The 17,324-nt window shown below is 53.0% G+C and overlaps 6 protein-coding genes across 7 annotated transcripts; 3 read left to right on the top strand and 3 right to left on the bottom strand.

Moving 5' to 3' along the window:
- Nucleotides 1–197: 197 nt before the first annotated feature.
- PV07_06586 (uncharacterized protein) lies at nucleotides 198–1,297 on the top strand. The gene has a single exon (XM_016393575.1). It carries the CDS (start codon nucleotides 395–397, stop codon nucleotides 1,202–1,204), a length of 810 nt encoding a protein of 269 aa, XP_016246994.1. The 5' UTR covers nucleotides 198–394; the 3' UTR covers nucleotides 1,205–1,297.
- Nucleotides 1,298–1,301: 4 nt separating this feature from the next.
- PV07_06585 (uncharacterized protein) lies at nucleotides 1,302–2,986 on the bottom strand. Its single transcript, XM_016393574.1, has one exon. The coding sequence runs from the start codon at nucleotides 2,780–2,782 to the stop codon at nucleotides 1,511–1,513; it is 1,272 nt and encodes a 423-aa protein (XP_016246993.1). The 5' UTR covers nucleotides 2,783–2,986; the 3' UTR covers nucleotides 1,302–1,510.
- A 264-nt stretch (nucleotides 2,987–3,250) lies between these two features.
- Nucleotides 3,251–4,657, top strand: PV07_06584 (superoxide dismutase [Cu-Zn]). The gene is made up of 4 exons (XM_016393573.1): nucleotides 3,251–3,475; nucleotides 3,664–3,843; nucleotides 3,934–4,085; nucleotides 4,191–4,657. The coding sequence occupies exons 1-4, from the start codon at nucleotides 3,463–3,465 to the stop codon at nucleotides 4,308–4,310; spliced, it is 465 nt and encodes a 154-aa protein (XP_016246992.1). The 5' UTR covers nucleotides 3,251–3,462; the 3' UTR covers nucleotides 4,311–4,657.
- Nucleotides 4,511–7,328, bottom strand: PV07_06583. 2 transcript variants are annotated; one of them, XM_016393571.1, is made up of 4 exons: nucleotides 6,646–7,328; nucleotides 6,436–6,577; nucleotides 5,978–6,358; nucleotides 4,511–5,922 (listed from the first exon to the last, which is right to left on the bottom strand). In XM_016393571.1, exons 1-4 carry the CDS (start codon nucleotides 6,894–6,896, stop codon nucleotides 5,008–5,010), a joined length of 1,689 nt encoding a protein of 562 aa, XP_016246990.1. In that variant the 5' UTR covers nucleotides 6,897–7,328; the 3' UTR covers nucleotides 4,511–5,007. The 2 variants fall into 2 exon arrangements, with proteins under 2 accessions (XP_016246990.1, XP_016246991.1); XM_016393572.1 differs by having other exon boundaries at nucleotides 6,436–7,328.
- A 2,748-nt stretch (nucleotides 7,329–10,076) lies between these two features.
- On the bottom strand, nucleotides 10,077–14,703 carry PV07_06582 (uncharacterized protein). Its single transcript, XM_016393570.1, has 7 exons — nucleotides 14,345–14,703; nucleotides 13,760–14,286; nucleotides 13,355–13,705; nucleotides 13,170–13,304; nucleotides 13,048–13,114; nucleotides 12,868–12,999; nucleotides 10,077–12,823 (listed from the first exon to the last, which is right to left on the bottom strand). The coding sequence occupies exons 1-7, from the start codon at nucleotides 14,502–14,504 to the stop codon at nucleotides 10,194–10,196; spliced, it is 4,002 nt and encodes a 1,333-aa protein (XP_016246989.1). The 5' UTR covers nucleotides 14,505–14,703; the 3' UTR covers nucleotides 10,077–10,193.
- Nucleotides 14,704–14,961: 258 nt separating this feature from the next.
- PV07_06581 (uncharacterized protein) lies at nucleotides 14,962–17,051 on the top strand. The gene is made up of 4 exons (XM_016393569.1): nucleotides 14,962–15,309; nucleotides 15,360–15,425; nucleotides 15,478–16,191; nucleotides 16,244–17,051. Exons 1-4 carry the CDS (start codon nucleotides 15,258–15,260, stop codon nucleotides 16,600–16,602), a joined length of 1,191 nt encoding a protein of 396 aa, XP_016246988.1. The 5' UTR covers nucleotides 14,962–15,257; the 3' UTR covers nucleotides 16,603–17,051.
- The last annotated feature ends 273 nt before the right edge of the window (nucleotides 17,052–17,324 follow it).

Genomic DNA, 17,324 nt, shown 5'->3' with positions numbered 1-17,324 from the left:
GGCAGCCAATCCTTCTCCCTTTCACTCGAAACTCCCCTGTTCTCCTTGTTGAAAGGGGGCTCACAACGATTCTAGCCAGTGAGGAGCACTTCCGAGGTTGCCCATATGTTCCCCGGTACATGTGGTTCGGAGGCGGCGCTGCAAGGGGCTCAAGGGGAGAAAGAGGAAATGTGAGATTCTTCATTCCATGAGGCTGACAGGAAGATGAGCTGAAATTTGTGTACGCTTAGATATAATATCCTGATTCCCTCAAAAGGTCTCGATGTATTCTCCGGAAACTTTGGGACACTCGTGAGCTGCAGCACAGAAGTGTACACTTTGATCACCCTTTGCCATCCGACTTCCATCAATAGAGTCTCGGTCTGCAGCTCTCCGACCAGGATTGTCAAGCACCATGGCTCCTCCAGCACCCAAACCCCAGATCCCAACGACGTTCAGCGGACCCATGCAGGTCATCGGTGCCGGCCTCCCTCGCTGCGCCACCACCACCCTGAAAGAAATGCTCGAGGACAAAACGCTGCTCGACGTCGGACCGACCATGCACATGAATCGCTGCCTCTCTTCACCCGCGAACATGCGCCTCCTCTACGACGCCCTCCGCGAAGAGGACACGCAGAGACGCCGGGCCATCCTGTACAAACTCTTCGCCGGGTGCGCCGCCACGGCCGATTTCCCGGGCCATCTGTTCATCGAGGACCTGATCGAGATGTATCCCGACGCCAAAGTGATGCTCAACATCCGCAAGGGCGGCGCCGACGACTGGGAAGCCAGCATGAAGTCGACCATCGCTCCGTTCATGAGCTGGCGATACCGGGTGGCCTGCTTCTGGAGCGTCCCAGACTACTGGCACTACCAGTGCGAGGTCGAATGGCAGCGGTTCTGCAAGGACAGGTTTGGCGCCGACAGCTTCTGGAGCAAAGAGGTGTACGACAAGCACAATGCGTGGGTGGTGAAACTGTGTCAGGACAAAGGCCGAGAGGTCCTTCTCTGGGAGCCCGCCATGGGCTGGACTCCCGTGTGTGAGTTCTTGGGCAAAAAGGAGCCCGACGCCGGCGTCCCGAGAACCAACGACCGGGGCAAGATGGAGAAGGTCGTCAGCTGGAGGATTAGCCTGGGGTTGAAGCTCTGGGTGAGCAGGATCTGTGTGCCAGTCGCCATCTCTGTCCTCGGCGGGTATGGAGTGGTGAGGGCGATGCAAGTGTGAACGGACTCGGGCGTCGCAGAAAGAATGCAAATGTCCTTAACCCTTTTCCTTTGTCGACACTATTTGGGGAGTTGGCAAACCGCCCCCCCCCCCGGGGGGGGGGGGGGGGGAGGAAGTGGGGGTGCCTGCGGTGTCCCACGGCTGTCTCGGTACTCGGCCATTTTCTGGTTTTATGGACCCCCTTGTTTTGAGAATAGTCGCTAGTTGGATGTGAATAAAGAAGAGTGTCTATCGGTGACAACTGTATTAGTATTACCCTAAACATCCAGGCTCCCCAGAACCCATCGCCGCTCGTCAAGCTCAAGATCATGACTGTTTACACATCAACCCGGGAATCAGTGCGGTTGCGTACATGACCGCCGTGATGGGCATCAGCTCGGCCATGCGGCCCTGCATCTTCTTCGTCGGCACGGGCACCAGCCCTGCTTCTTCCCACGCCCTGCAAATCAGGTCGGGGAGCGCGCGGATCTCGGCGTCGACCAGTTCGTCCTCGCGGCACAGTCCGTCCTCGTCGGTGCCGCTGGAGAGCGCGGCCTTGACACCGAGCGCAGTCCCGAATTCGCGGAACGCCAGGCGTCGGCCGACCGGCTGGTCAAAGTAATCGTTCTCCAGCAGCTGTTTGACGCAGCCAATCGCGCGGGAGGTCAGGTTGTTCGCCCACTCCTCCTCGGGCGTGAACCAGTGCGCCGTCCACAGCGTCATGCCCAGGTCCAATGTGTCCGCCGAGGCGTAGTCCCGAAGCTTCTTGTCGACAATCCTCTTGAAGAGCGAGACCTCTTCGCCCAGGACCTCCGGGTCGTCGGGATTCGTGGATTGGAGGAGCTTGTACGTGACGTAGCCGTCGACCGGGTCGAGGTTACCCTCGGACATGACGAGGGGCCGCGAGAGGTCCATGCTGAGTTTCCAGAACATGCGCGGCCGGTGTGACTCGGTGTTGGACATGAAGTGAGGGAGGATCGCCTTTGCCATGGAGATGGCTTGGTCGTTGTACCATCTGTTCCCACTCACCAAGCTCATGCGGTTGAGGGCGAACATCCACACCGTGAGGTAGTGGAAGTACTGGCCATCGCCATCGGGCCCAGATTCGTCGTGTTTCCCGATCCGAAGGCCGCCGTTGAGGGGGTGCTGGTCTGTTGCGCCAGGCAGGCGGGATTTGCCGTTCCGCGTGTAACCCAAGATGTTGTGGACGGTGGCGATGAGATTCTGGGCGAAGGTGAGGTAGCGCTCCTCCTCGGTGAGCTGATACAGCGTCAGGAAGTTGACGACGGCGAACCCGTCCGTCCAGAGATAGCGGCCTCGATGGCCCTCGGCGGCCGGAGGAGGTACCCATTTGGAGAGATTCTGGTCTGTCGTTTTCGGTAAAGGCCCATAGATGGACTCCATGGCCAAGAGGAACTTGGGGATATTTGCTTTGTCGTCGGATACCATGGTGGGTGGTTTGTCCATGGTAGGATGATTCGTCGCAGTAGAGGATGTTGGCTGGAGGTAAAACTTACGAATTTGAGGTCTTTTTGGGGCGCGAGAGATGGCAAGATACTGTGCGCATTGATATATCGACAAACGAGGACGGACGAGCATCAAACAAGTCAAGCCGGTGAATGCCTCTGGCTCATGAATAGTAGACTGAGCACAATGCCTCCCTGTGGGTGATGGGTGAGCGACCTCCGTCAATACTGGATACTTCTTGTAGAAGAGGGAGAGCAGCGACAAATCTTCCAGTGGTTCTGTGATGGTATGAGCAGCGATGATGTATTTTTATGGATGGATCTGCAAGTGTCATGCCACATACATCTGGAGAGGTGTGCCACATGTCACAAGGTTCGAGGTAACAAGTCGTTCAGTCGCCCAGATTGGTATATATGGGTGGAGACTGAACTTACCACAGTCACGTATGTGATTGGCTCCTCAAGTCGGAAGGAGGTGAGTTTATCCGAGTCACCGAAAGGGGGAAGCACAGTGCCGCATTGTGCAATATTGGCGGTCTTGGCACTGGTGCCCCTCACTGTGATGGCGATATGCATCATGCAGCCCCTCATTCCAGGTTCAATTGCTTCATCGTACATTGTGCCCGCTTGTAGGAGGCGGAGGCTTCGTTCTTCCTTAACTCCACCGGCCTCTGATTACCTCCCTGGTTCCTTCTTTCGTGAAAACTCTTCCGGCTTCCATCTTCTCAAAACGGTCGTCATCATCTTTGCTTCACTTTGGTACACGCTGTAACACCCAATTCTCTCTGTACAATCACAATCCAAGTCGCCAAAATGGTCAAAGCAGGTGAGTCCTTCTCCAATCCCCCGGATCAGGGTTCTACGGGTTGTCCCGACCATGATTCCCGGTCTCTCAGCCATCAATCAGTCCGGCCAGAGCACATCTCCATCTCCCTGGAGACTGCAGTCGGCCCAGCTCATCCCATCCGCGCCCTGTTTCATGAATCAACCCTCACTGACACTTCCTCTTCTTAGTTGCTGTCATCCGTGGAGACTCCAAGATCACCGGCCAGGTGACCTTCGAGCAGACTTCCGAGTCGTCTCCCACCACCATCACCTGGGACATCCAGGGCCACGACCCGAACGCTGAGCGTGGTATGCACGTGCACCAATTCGGTGACAACACCAACGGCTGCACCAGCGCTGGTCCTCACTGTACGTCCACCTGCCATGTCGGCTCCTTGGGGCCTCAAGAGGAAGAGTGAACACACAAGGTCGATATACTGATGTCGAATATGCTCCTAGACAACCCACACGGCAAGACCCACGGCGCCCCGACTGATCAGGAACGACACGTTGGTGATCTGGGTAACATTAAGACCGATGCTCAGGGCAATGCCAAAGGCAGCGTCAGCGACAGCTTCGTCAAGCTGATTGGCGAGCACAGCGTTCTCGGCGTACGTATATCCAGAAAGAACATCCCTCTTAGCAGCTTTCCCCAAGATCTGTTCTCATGTACACGCCAATGTCTTTCGTTGATCATAAACTAATATGGCTGACAGCGAACCATCGTCGTCCACGCGGGCACTGATGACCTCGGCAAGGGCGGGAATGAAGAGAGCAAGAAGACGGGCAACGCGGGTCCTCGACCTGCTTGCGGGGTCATTGGCATTGCCGCATGAATGACATGAAAACAAGACGATCACCCGAAGCACCATGTCACCATGTCCGATCGGAACCAACATCGGACTCCCCAACCCCAGATGAAACTGCAGGAGGAAATCTTGAAGACATGATATTCGACGACCGGGACGAACGCGCATATGTAAGGATCTCGAGATTCGAACAAGATTGACGGTGACATGGAACGGCTTCTGTGTGTCAAAGTTTCAACAAAAGTGGCTTTTCGGCTATCTTCGTGTACGCAGTAAATGATCCCATACATAGATAGCAAAAACCTACAAGCACTTGCGGCATCCACGATCAACAAACATGTTCCGTCCAAGGTTATCATTATATACTCTCTCTGTAGGGGTATTTTTCCGTACGGCATTAAAATGCCAACCGCACAACAACCTGGCTCCAGAACATCCGAGGGCACAATGAAGAACCGCACGCCGCTCCCTCAAGAAATGCAGACCAGACTTCCAAGATGAGCCTCCATAGGCAAATTGTGAAAACTTTCCGGGCATTGGAATCGCTGCTTCGGTCTCCCAGCACCATTACAGCAGTTAGCGGTTGGGCTGGAGAAAACCCGTGCCATAACCATGGGCGCAGTCAGGCCAGAGCCCCAACACCCCTCGCCGATGAGCTTAGAAACAGCCGCAGCTTTCCATTCTTCACCTCTCCACAAAATCTCGAGATCGTGCTGGAGTTGGATTAAACTTCCGTGGCGGTCACAAATCTCTCTATAACCGGACGCTCGCTCTCTCCATCCCTCTTTCCCGCCTCTGAAATCGTCAATTTCTGGGCCTCGATTGCCAGTCCTTTACTGGCGTCGCTCGACACAAATACTTCGGGGTTTCCTTCCCCGGGACCTGTGGTATGGCCATTCATATGACCGTTGGCGGTAGGAGGGATGGCCGAAATTGATTCTTGGGCCAGTTTCTCTTCGATGGCGGCCGTCATGGCGATGGAGTGGGCTGGAAGAGGACCGGGATCGGGTTGGGAGGGTGGATGAGGAAGCGGTTGTGATGCGGATTCCGGTTGTGACTGCGGCGGTGCTGACGACGGTGTTGCTGTCTGTGATGCTTGCGCAGGGCGATCTGAATTCGTTTGAGTTGCTATCAGGTTCGCAACTGTAGCTCCTCCGGTTGCAGCCACTGCAGCCTCTTCAGCTTCATGATGCGGCGACGCAGTTCCATTGGGCACTGGTGTCTTCCCACCTGAAGATACCTTTTTTTCCGGGTGAACGGGGAATTCTGTATAATCCGCTGCATAGACAACTGGTTTCATCTTCTCAATGTCTACGGTCGGCCGTCTGAGTTTGCCCTTTTCAGACCCAACGGGTACTCTCTGCCCGTCGAGCCAAAGGCAAGGCCCCCTTACCCAGCCTTTATTCCCGTCTTTTTCCAGAGCTGTACGAGTCTCGTCGTCCAGATGCGGCAGATCACCCCAGTCCCAGTTGAGATCACCGCCGTACCGTTTTGGAAAGTCCTTTGTATCCATAAATTTGGCCAAGGTGGGTTTCACGTCATTTTTGCTGAGGATGAAGATCTTGGAGACAGTTACAGGATCGAACCAACGTTTGATCCAACCCCAGACGGTGGGAAAGAATGCAGGGGCGCCAATTATCTGATCACAATTAGCTCTTCTTGCCTGCCGAACTCACAGGGGTGTATTCGCTCACAAAAATTCTGTCTAGAGTCTCGGGATAATGTGCGGTTGCTAAAATAGAGGCATCCTGCATGTGCGCCTTTAGATTCCAGAACTGCGTCAATCCTACACCCGAAATATCGACAATGTTCGTAGAGTTCGTTACGGGCACTTCAGGATTCGGTCTCTCGAGCGTGGAAACGAGGGGGAGGACGAAGTTGAGCAGGTTCTGGTATAGGGCGAACAGAGGCAGAAGTTTGGCGGGTGTAGCGAGATTTTTGTGGTTCGGAAGGCTGTCCTTGTAGGCCTGCGAGTCTTTCTGGTATCTCTGCACATTTTTGCTGTCAAGGCCCTTGATCACGTAGACGTAGATGGGAATCCCTCGTTTGTCCCGGTGGCCGGTCCATTGGGGATACTGTAGTTTTGAAAACCAACAGTCAGATATCCGGCGTGCATCTCAGTGCGCGGTTGCGATCGACGCCGTTGGCTTACCATTAGCCGTGCCTTCTCATACGCCTCGATATCAAAGTTGTCGTATAGCTCTTCTACCCGCTGCTCTTTCAGCCATTGTTCCGTCTCTGTGAACTGCCCGATTGCACCTTGAACATCGAACTTCCGGGCGCGCAAGTATCGGCTGTCATGATGGACAAGTCAGCGGGGAACCAACACGTCGGTAGCACATGAACCAAGATGACATCGTACAGAAGAGTTCCATCATCGTGGGTGGGCTTGCCATTGACGCCATCGGGCGACCACCATCCCCCTTCTCGCAGTCGGTCCTTGAACTCATGGAGCTTTTGTTCTTGAATAGGATTTAAATGATTGAGGGTGCCGGTTAGAGGGTCTGCAGTGGTGGTTCTTGTCAAGGTCGGATGGGCATGCGTGCCCACAGAATGATCCGAATGATGCGACTTTTGCGATTGACCGGTCAGGGTTCTGTAGAGGTTGCTCATCTCGGGTTCGAGGGTTGTTGCGAAGTAGCCAAGGAAATAATAGGACAGTCCAACGACTGGATGTTCAGGCTGCGGACGGAGACTCGGAGATTCGACGACAGAGTACAAATGACAGGGACCTCTAGGTGTGTAGCGACGTTGGACAGCTTCTAAGGGAGGGATCAAGGATGTTGGATATCAATAATTCATTATAGTAGGAAGAATGGTATAATGATGCAGTTGACAGCTGCTACACCGCAGGACAAGATGTGTGATATTAGGCGTGCCGACAGATTTCAAGGGAAGCCATTTGCTCAAGAGACCCTCTTTTTGCCCATGATCAAAATTATCTTAGCGACCGAACGGGCTGGCCGGAACGAACGCCCAAGATGGCCCAGGAGACGGGAAATGCAGGGGGAGGAGAATAGCGATGACCGTGGTGATGGCATGAAGGCACCAAAGGGGACAAATCTGATTGAGCTGGAAGGGGAATCGCTGATATCATCCTGCCACCTGCGGCCCCTGCAAACTGCGGCCTCGCCCAGCCTGCGCTCCTGGCCTCCTGGCCTCCTGCACACACTGCATCATCCACCTTATTCCTCTCTTGTGCAGCGTCTATCCAGTGTCCAAGCAGCATCCACAGCCTTTGCCACCTCCAGAACCGACTCGCCTAACCTCGTACAGACTTCGGCTACTCCTTTGCTGGTCCCTACCCGCCCTCGCCGCCTCGATCCCAGCTGGGTGCCCAGTTCATTCTCCCCAATCGGCGACTCGGAGGGCGAAGGGCATAAAATGGTCCCGAGTCACGGCTTGCGGGCGCATACATCGGCCGAGAAGCTGGAGCTGCAGGACTTCAACACCCACTATTTCATCCCTAAGGCATTCAAAATGTGGACGAAACAATGATCCGAGTCATTTTCCTCTGAGCACCCCATGTGTGACAACGATTAACTCTATTTTGGACCCTTTTTCGTCTTTGCCGGGCTCGTGGAAGCTTGCTCGCACTCGATGATTATGATGACACTGATTACTCCTGTTCTGATGGGCTCTGGTGACGCTGGTGGCTCCTCTCGTCGGCTCTTTCGACGTGATACATTCACTTCTTTACTACTGACATGGCCAAAAATACCCATGGACTGGCCCACGTACTCTATCAACCATCAACCTCCACAGCGCACGCTTCAGAGAGGGTGTGCGAGACCTCGATCGCCTCGGCTCCCCGCCGCTTCCTCCTGCTACGCTACCTCTTTGATGTGTCTACAGCCTCTCGATGTGCACTCGATCACCCTGTGCCACTTACGAGTACCATACGGGTTGCGACCGAGTGCACACCGACCAGACACCCACGTTCCCCGGTTTCAATTGGATCAAATATCCACCCTTGTCAGCTGAAGTAATGCTCGAAGTCGCGTCAAGTAAGCATGACCCGTTTATGGAATGCGTTGACCGACTATTCAACCACCCCTAAGATAGCCGACGAGGCTGCCCGTGCCCGGAGAAGTGATTAGCAACCTCGTTTTCAAGCCCTTCCTCCTCGTACATTCGTATTTTGGAAACCCCATAGCGGAATGAAATGGACGCGGTGTCGGCTCGAATATCCTTTAACATTCAAGTACTCGCATATTGTCTCCTAGGTCCATACGTATCGTTGCCGGTGCGAGAGAATTCTGGTACTCACCTTGTCGAATTTCGAGAAGGTCGATACAAATCCCGCCTTAATGGTGTCCTAGGGAGCCGCGGACGCACTGATCTAGAATAATAATGGCATCGCCTGTGCTCTTTCAGTATGTAATGTCTGAGTAGCCCATTTGCTGGTGAAGGCGTGTTGCAGCTTCTACTCAGATGGCCAAAAATGTTCAAATAACATGTCAAGATCAACGGTGAACCATAGGCGCTGCCAGCGCAACGCTAGCTCCACCTCCAACCCGGCTGTCATAGCACTGCACCTCAATTGCACCCTTCTTCGTACGCACTCAACCGCTTCCTCAACTGCCCATCCCACCGGAACACCCCAGCTACCTCCTCTTTGTTCATTAGGCACCCTCTCAGCTCCTCCTGCAGTTCCGAAAGCCGAGTTTGCGATGGCCAAACCCGTCTGGCAAGGCAATCACCCCGTCCGTCAAATCAATGCCACACGACCGTTCTACAGATTCTGCGCCACAGGATTAGGAGCTGCAATGTGGTTCTTTGTAAGTTCCAACCCGACGCCCGTCGAGTTTCGCAAGTGCCCAAGCTGACAATGAGGTGTAGCTGTTTTACAGAGCGAAGCAGGATGGACCTGCGTTACTTGGATTGAAGCACCCTTGGGACCACTAGAAATGCAATGGAAGGGGCGTGCGGATCAACAGATGATCACCATGGGATGAACGAAGCAGAGAAAATGCCGTGAAGCACCGGGACAGGAAGAGGAGAAGAGGCGGGTGAAGTCGAAAGGCCACGGCTGTCCGGACGAAACATCGAAGCTCGGGAACAAGCGCGACGCAAACAGCCACCCCATTGTATATACGGCTGCTAAGCATGGACCGGCGTTACTCCATGGGAAACAAGATCAAGAGTGCTCTATGCGACGGTCCTGGGAAAGGAGGGAATCAAAGCATACACTGTTTTTCGCGGCGCTAGAGCCTGCCTCTACCCACAAGACCAGTCCAATAAATACATATGTGTAAGAGATTTGAAGGCTAATGAACAGCAATCTCTCCATCAACCGTCTTCGTTGCACGCTTCTTCCTCTGTTCTCTTCTTCAGTGTCTTTTCACACGAAAAAAGACACATCGACAAAATCCCAGTTATATCGTGTCTCGATTCTCGCCGTTCAGGAACCTGCACCAACCATACGCTTCCTCGCCGTTAAAAAAGCCCGAGCTTGCCCTTCCTCACTCACAGTCGCTTCGCCTTTTGCAATAGCCATATACCCTAGGATGGGCAATTCAGCGCCTCGGCTGAATGCTGAGGACTCGCTTGTAGTAATAGCCAAGTGCGGCAACGCCCACTCTAGCTACCGTTGCCACCTGCGTCCGTGACAGATTCTTAAATCCTGGTCCCCTATCCGCCTCGAGCTACAGTACTGTAAGGTCGTCTGCGTGAAAAGGTGGCTGCGGTAAGATTGGCAGAGGACCGGTTCGGTGAGCGGCATATGGCACACTCGAGGTGATGTCCTGGTGGGATGGTACAGGCGCTTGGATACAGTACACAAAGTGTAGGTATAACTGCCGTACAAAATGGCACAGGCCAAACGAATTAGTAGAGTTCTCCTCCTTTCATTTGGTAGCTCTTTATTCTTTTTATTCTAACCCGATCGATGTGCATGCATACAGCCCTCTATGTACTGATCTGGATATCTTCCGCAATGAGCTTATACTGCTTTCTCTTTTTCGGGTGTCCGGGTCTCAACCTCGATTTGAGCCGTCCAATGTATTTCGCCAGCAGAGGAAAAAGATATTGCTCCGCTAGATAGGCAATGGCAAACCCAGCCACAGCCAACACCAGCAGGAAGACTTCATAGTCCGCTGCCATCTCCGTCAGGTCCATGAAATTCGCCACCCATTTGGCAGGGTCGAGAAGCATGTATAAGGAAATCAGGAGCGCCGTCACGATCGTCACGCAGAAGGGCACATTCGTCCCCAGGGACTGTCGGAATGGTGGCCCGACGCTGAGAACAACACTGGAAAGTGTATACTGGAAGCAGGACGCCAAAAACAAGGCGGTATTTTGAGAGTTGTCGACGTTGGACTTTTCCTTGTCCAGTCGTGGTGGTATATACCAAGGTTGTTGTTGGACCGTCTCGAACACGACGAGTTGAACAAGTACCGAAAGCACGATCTGACCCAGCAGCGGCGTCAAAACCTTTCGTGATACAAGGCTTGCGGTAGGACGCTTCTTGCTCAGAACCGGATAGGCGCCAGTCCAGCCCATGAATATTGCCAGTGGCAAGATCAACGCAAGGTCGATGAAGAGGAACTGGAAATCTCCCAGGTTCGAAGCCGACGCATATAGGAAGCTGACAGACGTGAACTGAATGGCCGAGTACAAGCTCATGTACTTGAAGCAGCAGAAACTGGTTACTAAAGCAGCACGGCCTTCCTTGATCAGGGCGGGTACGCAGGAAATATCGAAAATATGGCTGGTGAATGGGGCAGCGACAGATGCCTCAGCTTCTGACAGTGAGACACCAACGTCTGCAGCCTTGAGTGCACCGCAGTCGTTTGCACCGTCACCACAAAACCCACAGCAGTAGTCGATGCTCTGTAGCTTCTCTACAAGCTCGTGCTTCTCATCTGGAGACATTCGAGCGAAGACTGCCCCTTTGACGAGCATCCGTTGCAACACCTCTGTGGATCCAAAATCAATGATCCAGCGGAAAGCATCGCCAGTGACTGCCAGTGTATAATCGCCGATGGCGATTGCATCATATGGGGCTGCATTGTCGTCTTCGGCTGGCAGCGGCTGAGGCAGCAAAGTATATTCATCAAGTTGATAGATTTGATTGTCGACACTTTCCCAGCAGATGCGTGCTTTGCCATCCATCTTGTCACCCTCAATGAAATGAGGTACAAAGCAGTGTGCATTACGATCAATGATGCCACACTCTCTCGCCACGCTGATAGCAGTGAGGATGTTGTCTCCTGTACACATGACATTTCGGATTTTGGCTTCGTTCAGTTCTTCAATGATCTCAGTCGTGATTTCCTTGAGCTTGTTTTCGAAAATTATGAAGCCGATTAGCGAAAGACGTGATTCGGCTTCGGACCGTTCCATGTTCTGTACGTCGTCCCAGCTGAGTCTCGAAATATATTTCGAGGCGCAGGCGATAACTCGGAATCCTTTATGGGTGTAGTAGTTCAGTAGGTCGTCAAAATCATCAGGAATGCTTGATGCAGTGCAGATGTCCTTCATGACTTCTGGTGCCCCTTTGACGTAGATATTGACACCTGGATCACAATGTTGCCGCACAATGACACTGGCTCGTCTCAGATGCGAGACGAATTCGAACGAACGCAGGATGCCCAGTTCGACGCGCACCGGGTTCTCATTATCCTGAGAGTCTTCCAAATCATACTCGAAGCCATGTGGAGGACGTGCCACGCTTGGCGCTGTCTGGTGTGTTCCAGGCTCGATAAAGTGGCTCGTGTTACGGGAACCCTCTTCGAATGACCATTCGGTAAATTGGAACATCTTGAGATCGAGCGGGTCGCCAATCAATTCGTCCTCGACCAGCCGAAGGGAATGGCATGTGGCCATTGTGTAGAGCATATTTTTATTGACTCGGTAGTCGACCGTTGGATCACGATCGTAGGAAGCTGGGGGAAGAAGCTCACGCGCCTCCTCCAGGATGTCCCCAAAGCGTATTTCCGGATGTTGCACAAGTCGTACACCGAGAACATCAAGGCCATCTTCCGTCAAAGTCCCCGTCTTGTCGAAACACACGACGTCCAACTTTCCAGCAACATTGACTCTTTGCGGGCTGATGCAGAAAATCTGTAGTTTTCTGAGTCGAGCCAAGGCGAAATTCGTGCCGATAGTCAAAGTAGCCGGGAGAGCGGGAGGCACTACGATTGTGATGAGATCCAGTGCCCTGACAATGATCAGATGCCAGGCGAGTCCCAACTTGACAAAATTGATGAATGAAGCAATGAACCCGACCGCCGCGATGATGCCCATCACCGAAATGTACCGGAAAGAGTCACGGTAGAACCTGAAGCCTGATGGCTTAGGGAAGAGCATGGACCGGACTAGAGCACCTTTGGTTGTGTTGAATCCAGTACGGACAACCATAGCAAGGGCAACAGCTTCGTCGTCCTCGGTATCCTGCGGTCGCCTTGCACGAATGATTTTCGTGCCGCAGAAAAGAAAGTGACGGGCTACACTTGGGTGGATTGACGTTGCGCCTAGATCAACGTAGGGCAGAGCCTCGTCGGTGATAGGAATTTTTGATACAGGAATAGATTCGCCTACGCAATCAGCTTGGAGATAGGCAATTGTCCCTGGAGCTTACCGGTAAGCATGCTTTCATTGATGATGCAATCGCCTGCAAGGAGCAGACTGTCACAAGGAAGTTGTGACAGAGAGGGATCAGAGACCTCATATACGTCGCCAGGGACAAGTTCACTCGACAGCGCGGAACGCCCTACACCAGCGTTAGTACAGACTTAGTTCTAATGCCACAAGTGCTTACAAAAGCCATTGCGGAGAACACGAACGTCGCACTCAAAGCGCGAGATTTCTCTCAGTCGTCGCATTGTCTGCAAGCCCATCAGCATCTCCGTCGATCCAAGCCACAATCACAAGAACGCGTACCGAACGAGTCTCCACAACAGTAGTGGTAATGGAGAAGACGGAGATCACAAAGATTGCCGCGGCATAGTAGTAGTACTCGTCCAATGACCAGAGGATGAGGCTGGCGACCTGGAAGATGTAAAAGGGGTGAAAAGCCTTGCCCAAAGTCAGCGCTCGAAGGATAATTGGATCTAGGAGCAGCAAACCTCATCGAGCAGCAATTCTGGAATAGTCTTCTGTTGGATCTCAATCATATTCTTTCCAAAGACTTGATCTCTCGGGTCTCTTTCTTCGGTGTCAAGACCCTCCCGAAGGGCTTTCACCGACACCCATTGTGGATCCCACCAGTCGTTGTTCAAGACGAATTTATCCTCAACCGGGTAGTACAAGAGCCTCATGTATCTATAATCCAGATACCGTAGGCGCCGCAACTCGGCGTCGTTGTCGTAGTGATATCCATTGAGATTTTCCTTGCCAGAGCGTGTGAAAACTGATGACATGGGATGGCCATAGTCCTCAGAAACCACATAATGAACCGTGAATTCGCCCCATTGATTCTGAGATTTCTTAGCCTTCTTCTTGGGACGCGGTCGCTCTGGGCCATAGCTCACCTCTACGACAACCCAAGAGCACTTTCTGAGGGGTGCTGAAGATCCAATGAGAGATATGCGCCACCGAGGCACCCAGCGAAAGACCAGATAGCCGATACCCGCTGTCAAGGTGCAGATGGCCAGATAGGTCAGATAGCCTACAGTGGACGTCGTAAATCCAGCTATGGCCATGGTCAGATCCTCATTCTCAATGTATAATTTTTGGCTAAAGTTGCCGCCGTCCTCGTGTTTCTGTGTGTCACTTCTCGCCGAATCGTGTCTGTGGAGGAGCGGCTGGTCGACCGACGTTCGGTATCTGCTTGAACTCTTGCGGTGGGATGTGGTAGGCTCAAGGCCAGCCTCCAGGTCTCGGTCCTCATTATGTATGTGGCCCTGCTCTTCGTCGCTTTCAACAGCCTCTTCGTCTGAGAAGACATTCGGTGATTCTTGGTCTTGCTCGGTAAAGTATGTGAAGGAACTGATCGACCCAGCTCGCCTTCTGGGCACCCTGTACGCGAATCCCGTCACGGAGGAGGGCACTGATTCCGCTAGACAACGAAGTCAGGGCACATCCACCACGCGACCTCAGCTGGGCGAAGGACTTACAGATGGGCCCAGAAAACACATCAGTGGTCGACATCTCCACATCGCTGACTATGCTTGCAGTACTCAAGTTGGAATCTCTTCGGTGCATTCTCCCTGCGCTCGAGCTCCTCCTTCGCGAGGGGCGTCGAGGAGCGCCTTCATGATGCGCGTTGCTGTCCATGGTGTGAAGTGCCACAGGCACAATGCCGACGCGCTTCTCAACTCATCCTTGATTCAGAGTATATGAGGGTGACATTGGGTGATGGCTCGTTTGGTGCAGCTACGCAATACAGATATCGATCTGGATTTGAATTGGGGGCCAACATGGGGAGGGATGATGCAGCGATGATGCGGGCAGAAGTTTTCCGTAGCCTTTCCAGACTCAATCGCGCCCACTACCCAGTGCACTGTCTCTACCATTTGTACTCAAAATAAGCCAACAACTACGGCTGATTGATGGTTACGGAGTACTACACGTAGTCAATACGCCCTCTTCCATAGTAAGCCATCTCGAACATCTGCTGTAGACCTAGAACCGCTTCACTGATTTTTGGCGACGGTCACCTCAAGCAAGGCCTAGCGCGCCCAACTGGTGATACGGTGCAGCGGCACTGCACTAGTTCCCCCACCAGCAAAGCGTGGGACTCGGAGGCAAAACTGATTTATTGCTGTGCATTTCACGCGGCCTGGCCAAAATTCTTCAATCCTTCCATTATTCCACTTTCTCTGCTCCTGCCAACCTCGTTCTTTCCGGAAGAAAGGAACGCTCTTCTTCAAACTCCCCTGAGAACCGTTTTCGGAGAGTCTCCTGGATAGCCACGGAACCGCTAGCTGAAAAGCTCTGAAAGGCCCAACGTCAACTCAACGTTTGTATTTCTCACTCAACAAGCCCCGGAACCCTACCTCAGACTGCACCCGTTGAATCAAGAGCAAAATGGCGGAAATACCCAAGGCTCGAAACCTGACCGCGCCTACGCCGCAGAACAGTACGTCTTGACCGTTTGCTGGATGATGAATGTTGCTCACAGTCCTCCAGCGCCTGCATCTAATGCGCCGATTTCCTCACACGCCACTGCCCCTAACGTGAGCTCTATTGCTGAAGGTGAGAAACTGCAAAACTCGTCGACTCCGACATCGAGTTAACCTATTCACAGAGGATCTCGATCGTGTTACCGCCGCCTCGATATTTGCAAAGAACCCCGCTCTTGTCTCCATGATGCAGCAAAAGCTCGATTCCCTCGTTGGCCGATCTTCAGGATACATCGAGTCCTTGCCGGCTCCCGTCCGCCGTCGGGTTACAGGACTGAAGGGCATTCAAAAGGACCACGCAAAACTGGAGTCAGAATTCCAAGAAGAAGTCCTCCAGCTCGAAAAGAAATACTTTGCCAAGTTCACTCCGCTCTACGAAAAGCGTGCTGCCATTGTCAACGGCAAGGCGGAGCCTACCGAAGAAGAAGTTGAGGCTGGCAAAGCCGAGGAGGAGGAGGAAGAGCCCGAAGAAGATGCGGTCAAGGAGGACGAGAAGACAACTACAGAGGACGTGAAGGGTATCCCTGAATTCTGGCTTTCTGCCATGAAGAATCAGAACTCGCTTGCTGAGCTTATCACGGCCCGAGACGAAGAAGCTCTCCGCTGCTTGACCGACATCCGCATGGAATACCTCGATCGCCCTGGTTTCCGCTTGATCTTCGAGTTCGCTCCCAATGATTTATTCACCAACAAGACCATTTCAAAAACATACTACTACCGAGAGGAGAGCGGCTATGGGGGCGACTTCATCTATGATCACGCCGAGGGCGATACCATTGACTGGAAAGCGGGCAAGGATCTTACTGTCCGCATTGAGAGCAAGAAGCAGAGAAACAAGAGTGAGCCAACTTCTGACTTTTGGACGTCGACAATCGCTGACAAGTAGAATAGACACCAAGCAGACCCGAGTCATCAAGAAGACTGTTCCTACCGAGTCTTTCTTCAACTTTTTCTCGCCACCCGTTGCCCCGACGGAGGAAGATGAGGTCGCTTCAGACATCGAAGAGCGCCTCGAGCTTGACTATCAGCTGGGCGAGGACATCAAAGAGAAGCTTATTCCTCGTGCCATTGACTGGTTCACTGGTGAGGCATTGGCCTTTGAGGAGTTTGATGATGACGAAGACGCCGAGTTCGACGACGAAGATGACGAAGATGACGAGGATGAGGAAGAAGCCGAGTCTGACGAAGACGACGAAGAAGAGGGTGGGAAACCTCGGTCTCAGCAAACTTCAGAATGTAAGAATCAGTAAATGGAGCCGGGCAACCCTCTGGTGATTCTACAAACTGGGCAGATGTGCTTTGTGGGCAGCAGGCGAGCGGGTCTATGGGATGTTGTTGACAGCAGCAGATCGGAAGGGTACGGTTTCAATACTTGGGATCAGGTCCCGGGTTGACCCGCTCCAAGCATAATGGGCGTTCTGAGAATGATGCTGTGATGATCGATTCGTCGATAATAGGTGGAAGGACACAGTGGGCGACTCCAGGCCAGCGGCGTCCTTCTACGACTACTCCCTACATGAATTTGTGGCTTCCAATGTTCAAGACGGCGTTCATGGGTATCATCACAACAGAGAAGAGCAACAGATTTTCTTTTAGTCAGTGAAAATGCGAGTCCAGTATCCCTTTGGACAACAGCAATATCTTCAAGCAGGAGGTTGGCATGGGCGACAAAACAAAAATACTGAATTTGGTTCGTGGATTCGGTACGTTTGCGTAGACTCGTAGGTACTCATCTTTCTGCCTGCCACTAAGATCGCTGTAATGTCCCGGTTTAGGCCATCCGGGGGAAGATCTCGTGGAAGACGCAAGGAAGGCTGCCACAAGCGTCTCGGACCAACCCTTGAGGATGCAGATATTATTATGTTGGTGGGAAAAAAAGGGGTTGCCACCTTGTCAGGCCCATCAGCGCTGAGCGTGCGTGGGCGGACAATTTCTGAAGGGCCTGGGTGGGTGCCAGGGGCATCAGGATGAA

Source organism: Cladophialophora immunda, assembly GCF_000835495.1.
Source record: "Cladophialophora immunda strain CBS 83496 unplaced genomic scaffold supercont1.4, whole genome shotgun sequence".
NCBI classification, from domain to species: domain Eukaryota; kingdom Fungi; phylum Ascomycota; class Eurotiomycetes; order Chaetothyriales; family Herpotrichiellaceae; genus Cladophialophora; species Cladophialophora immunda.
This window is presented reverse-complemented; position numbering and strand designations above follow the sequence as displayed.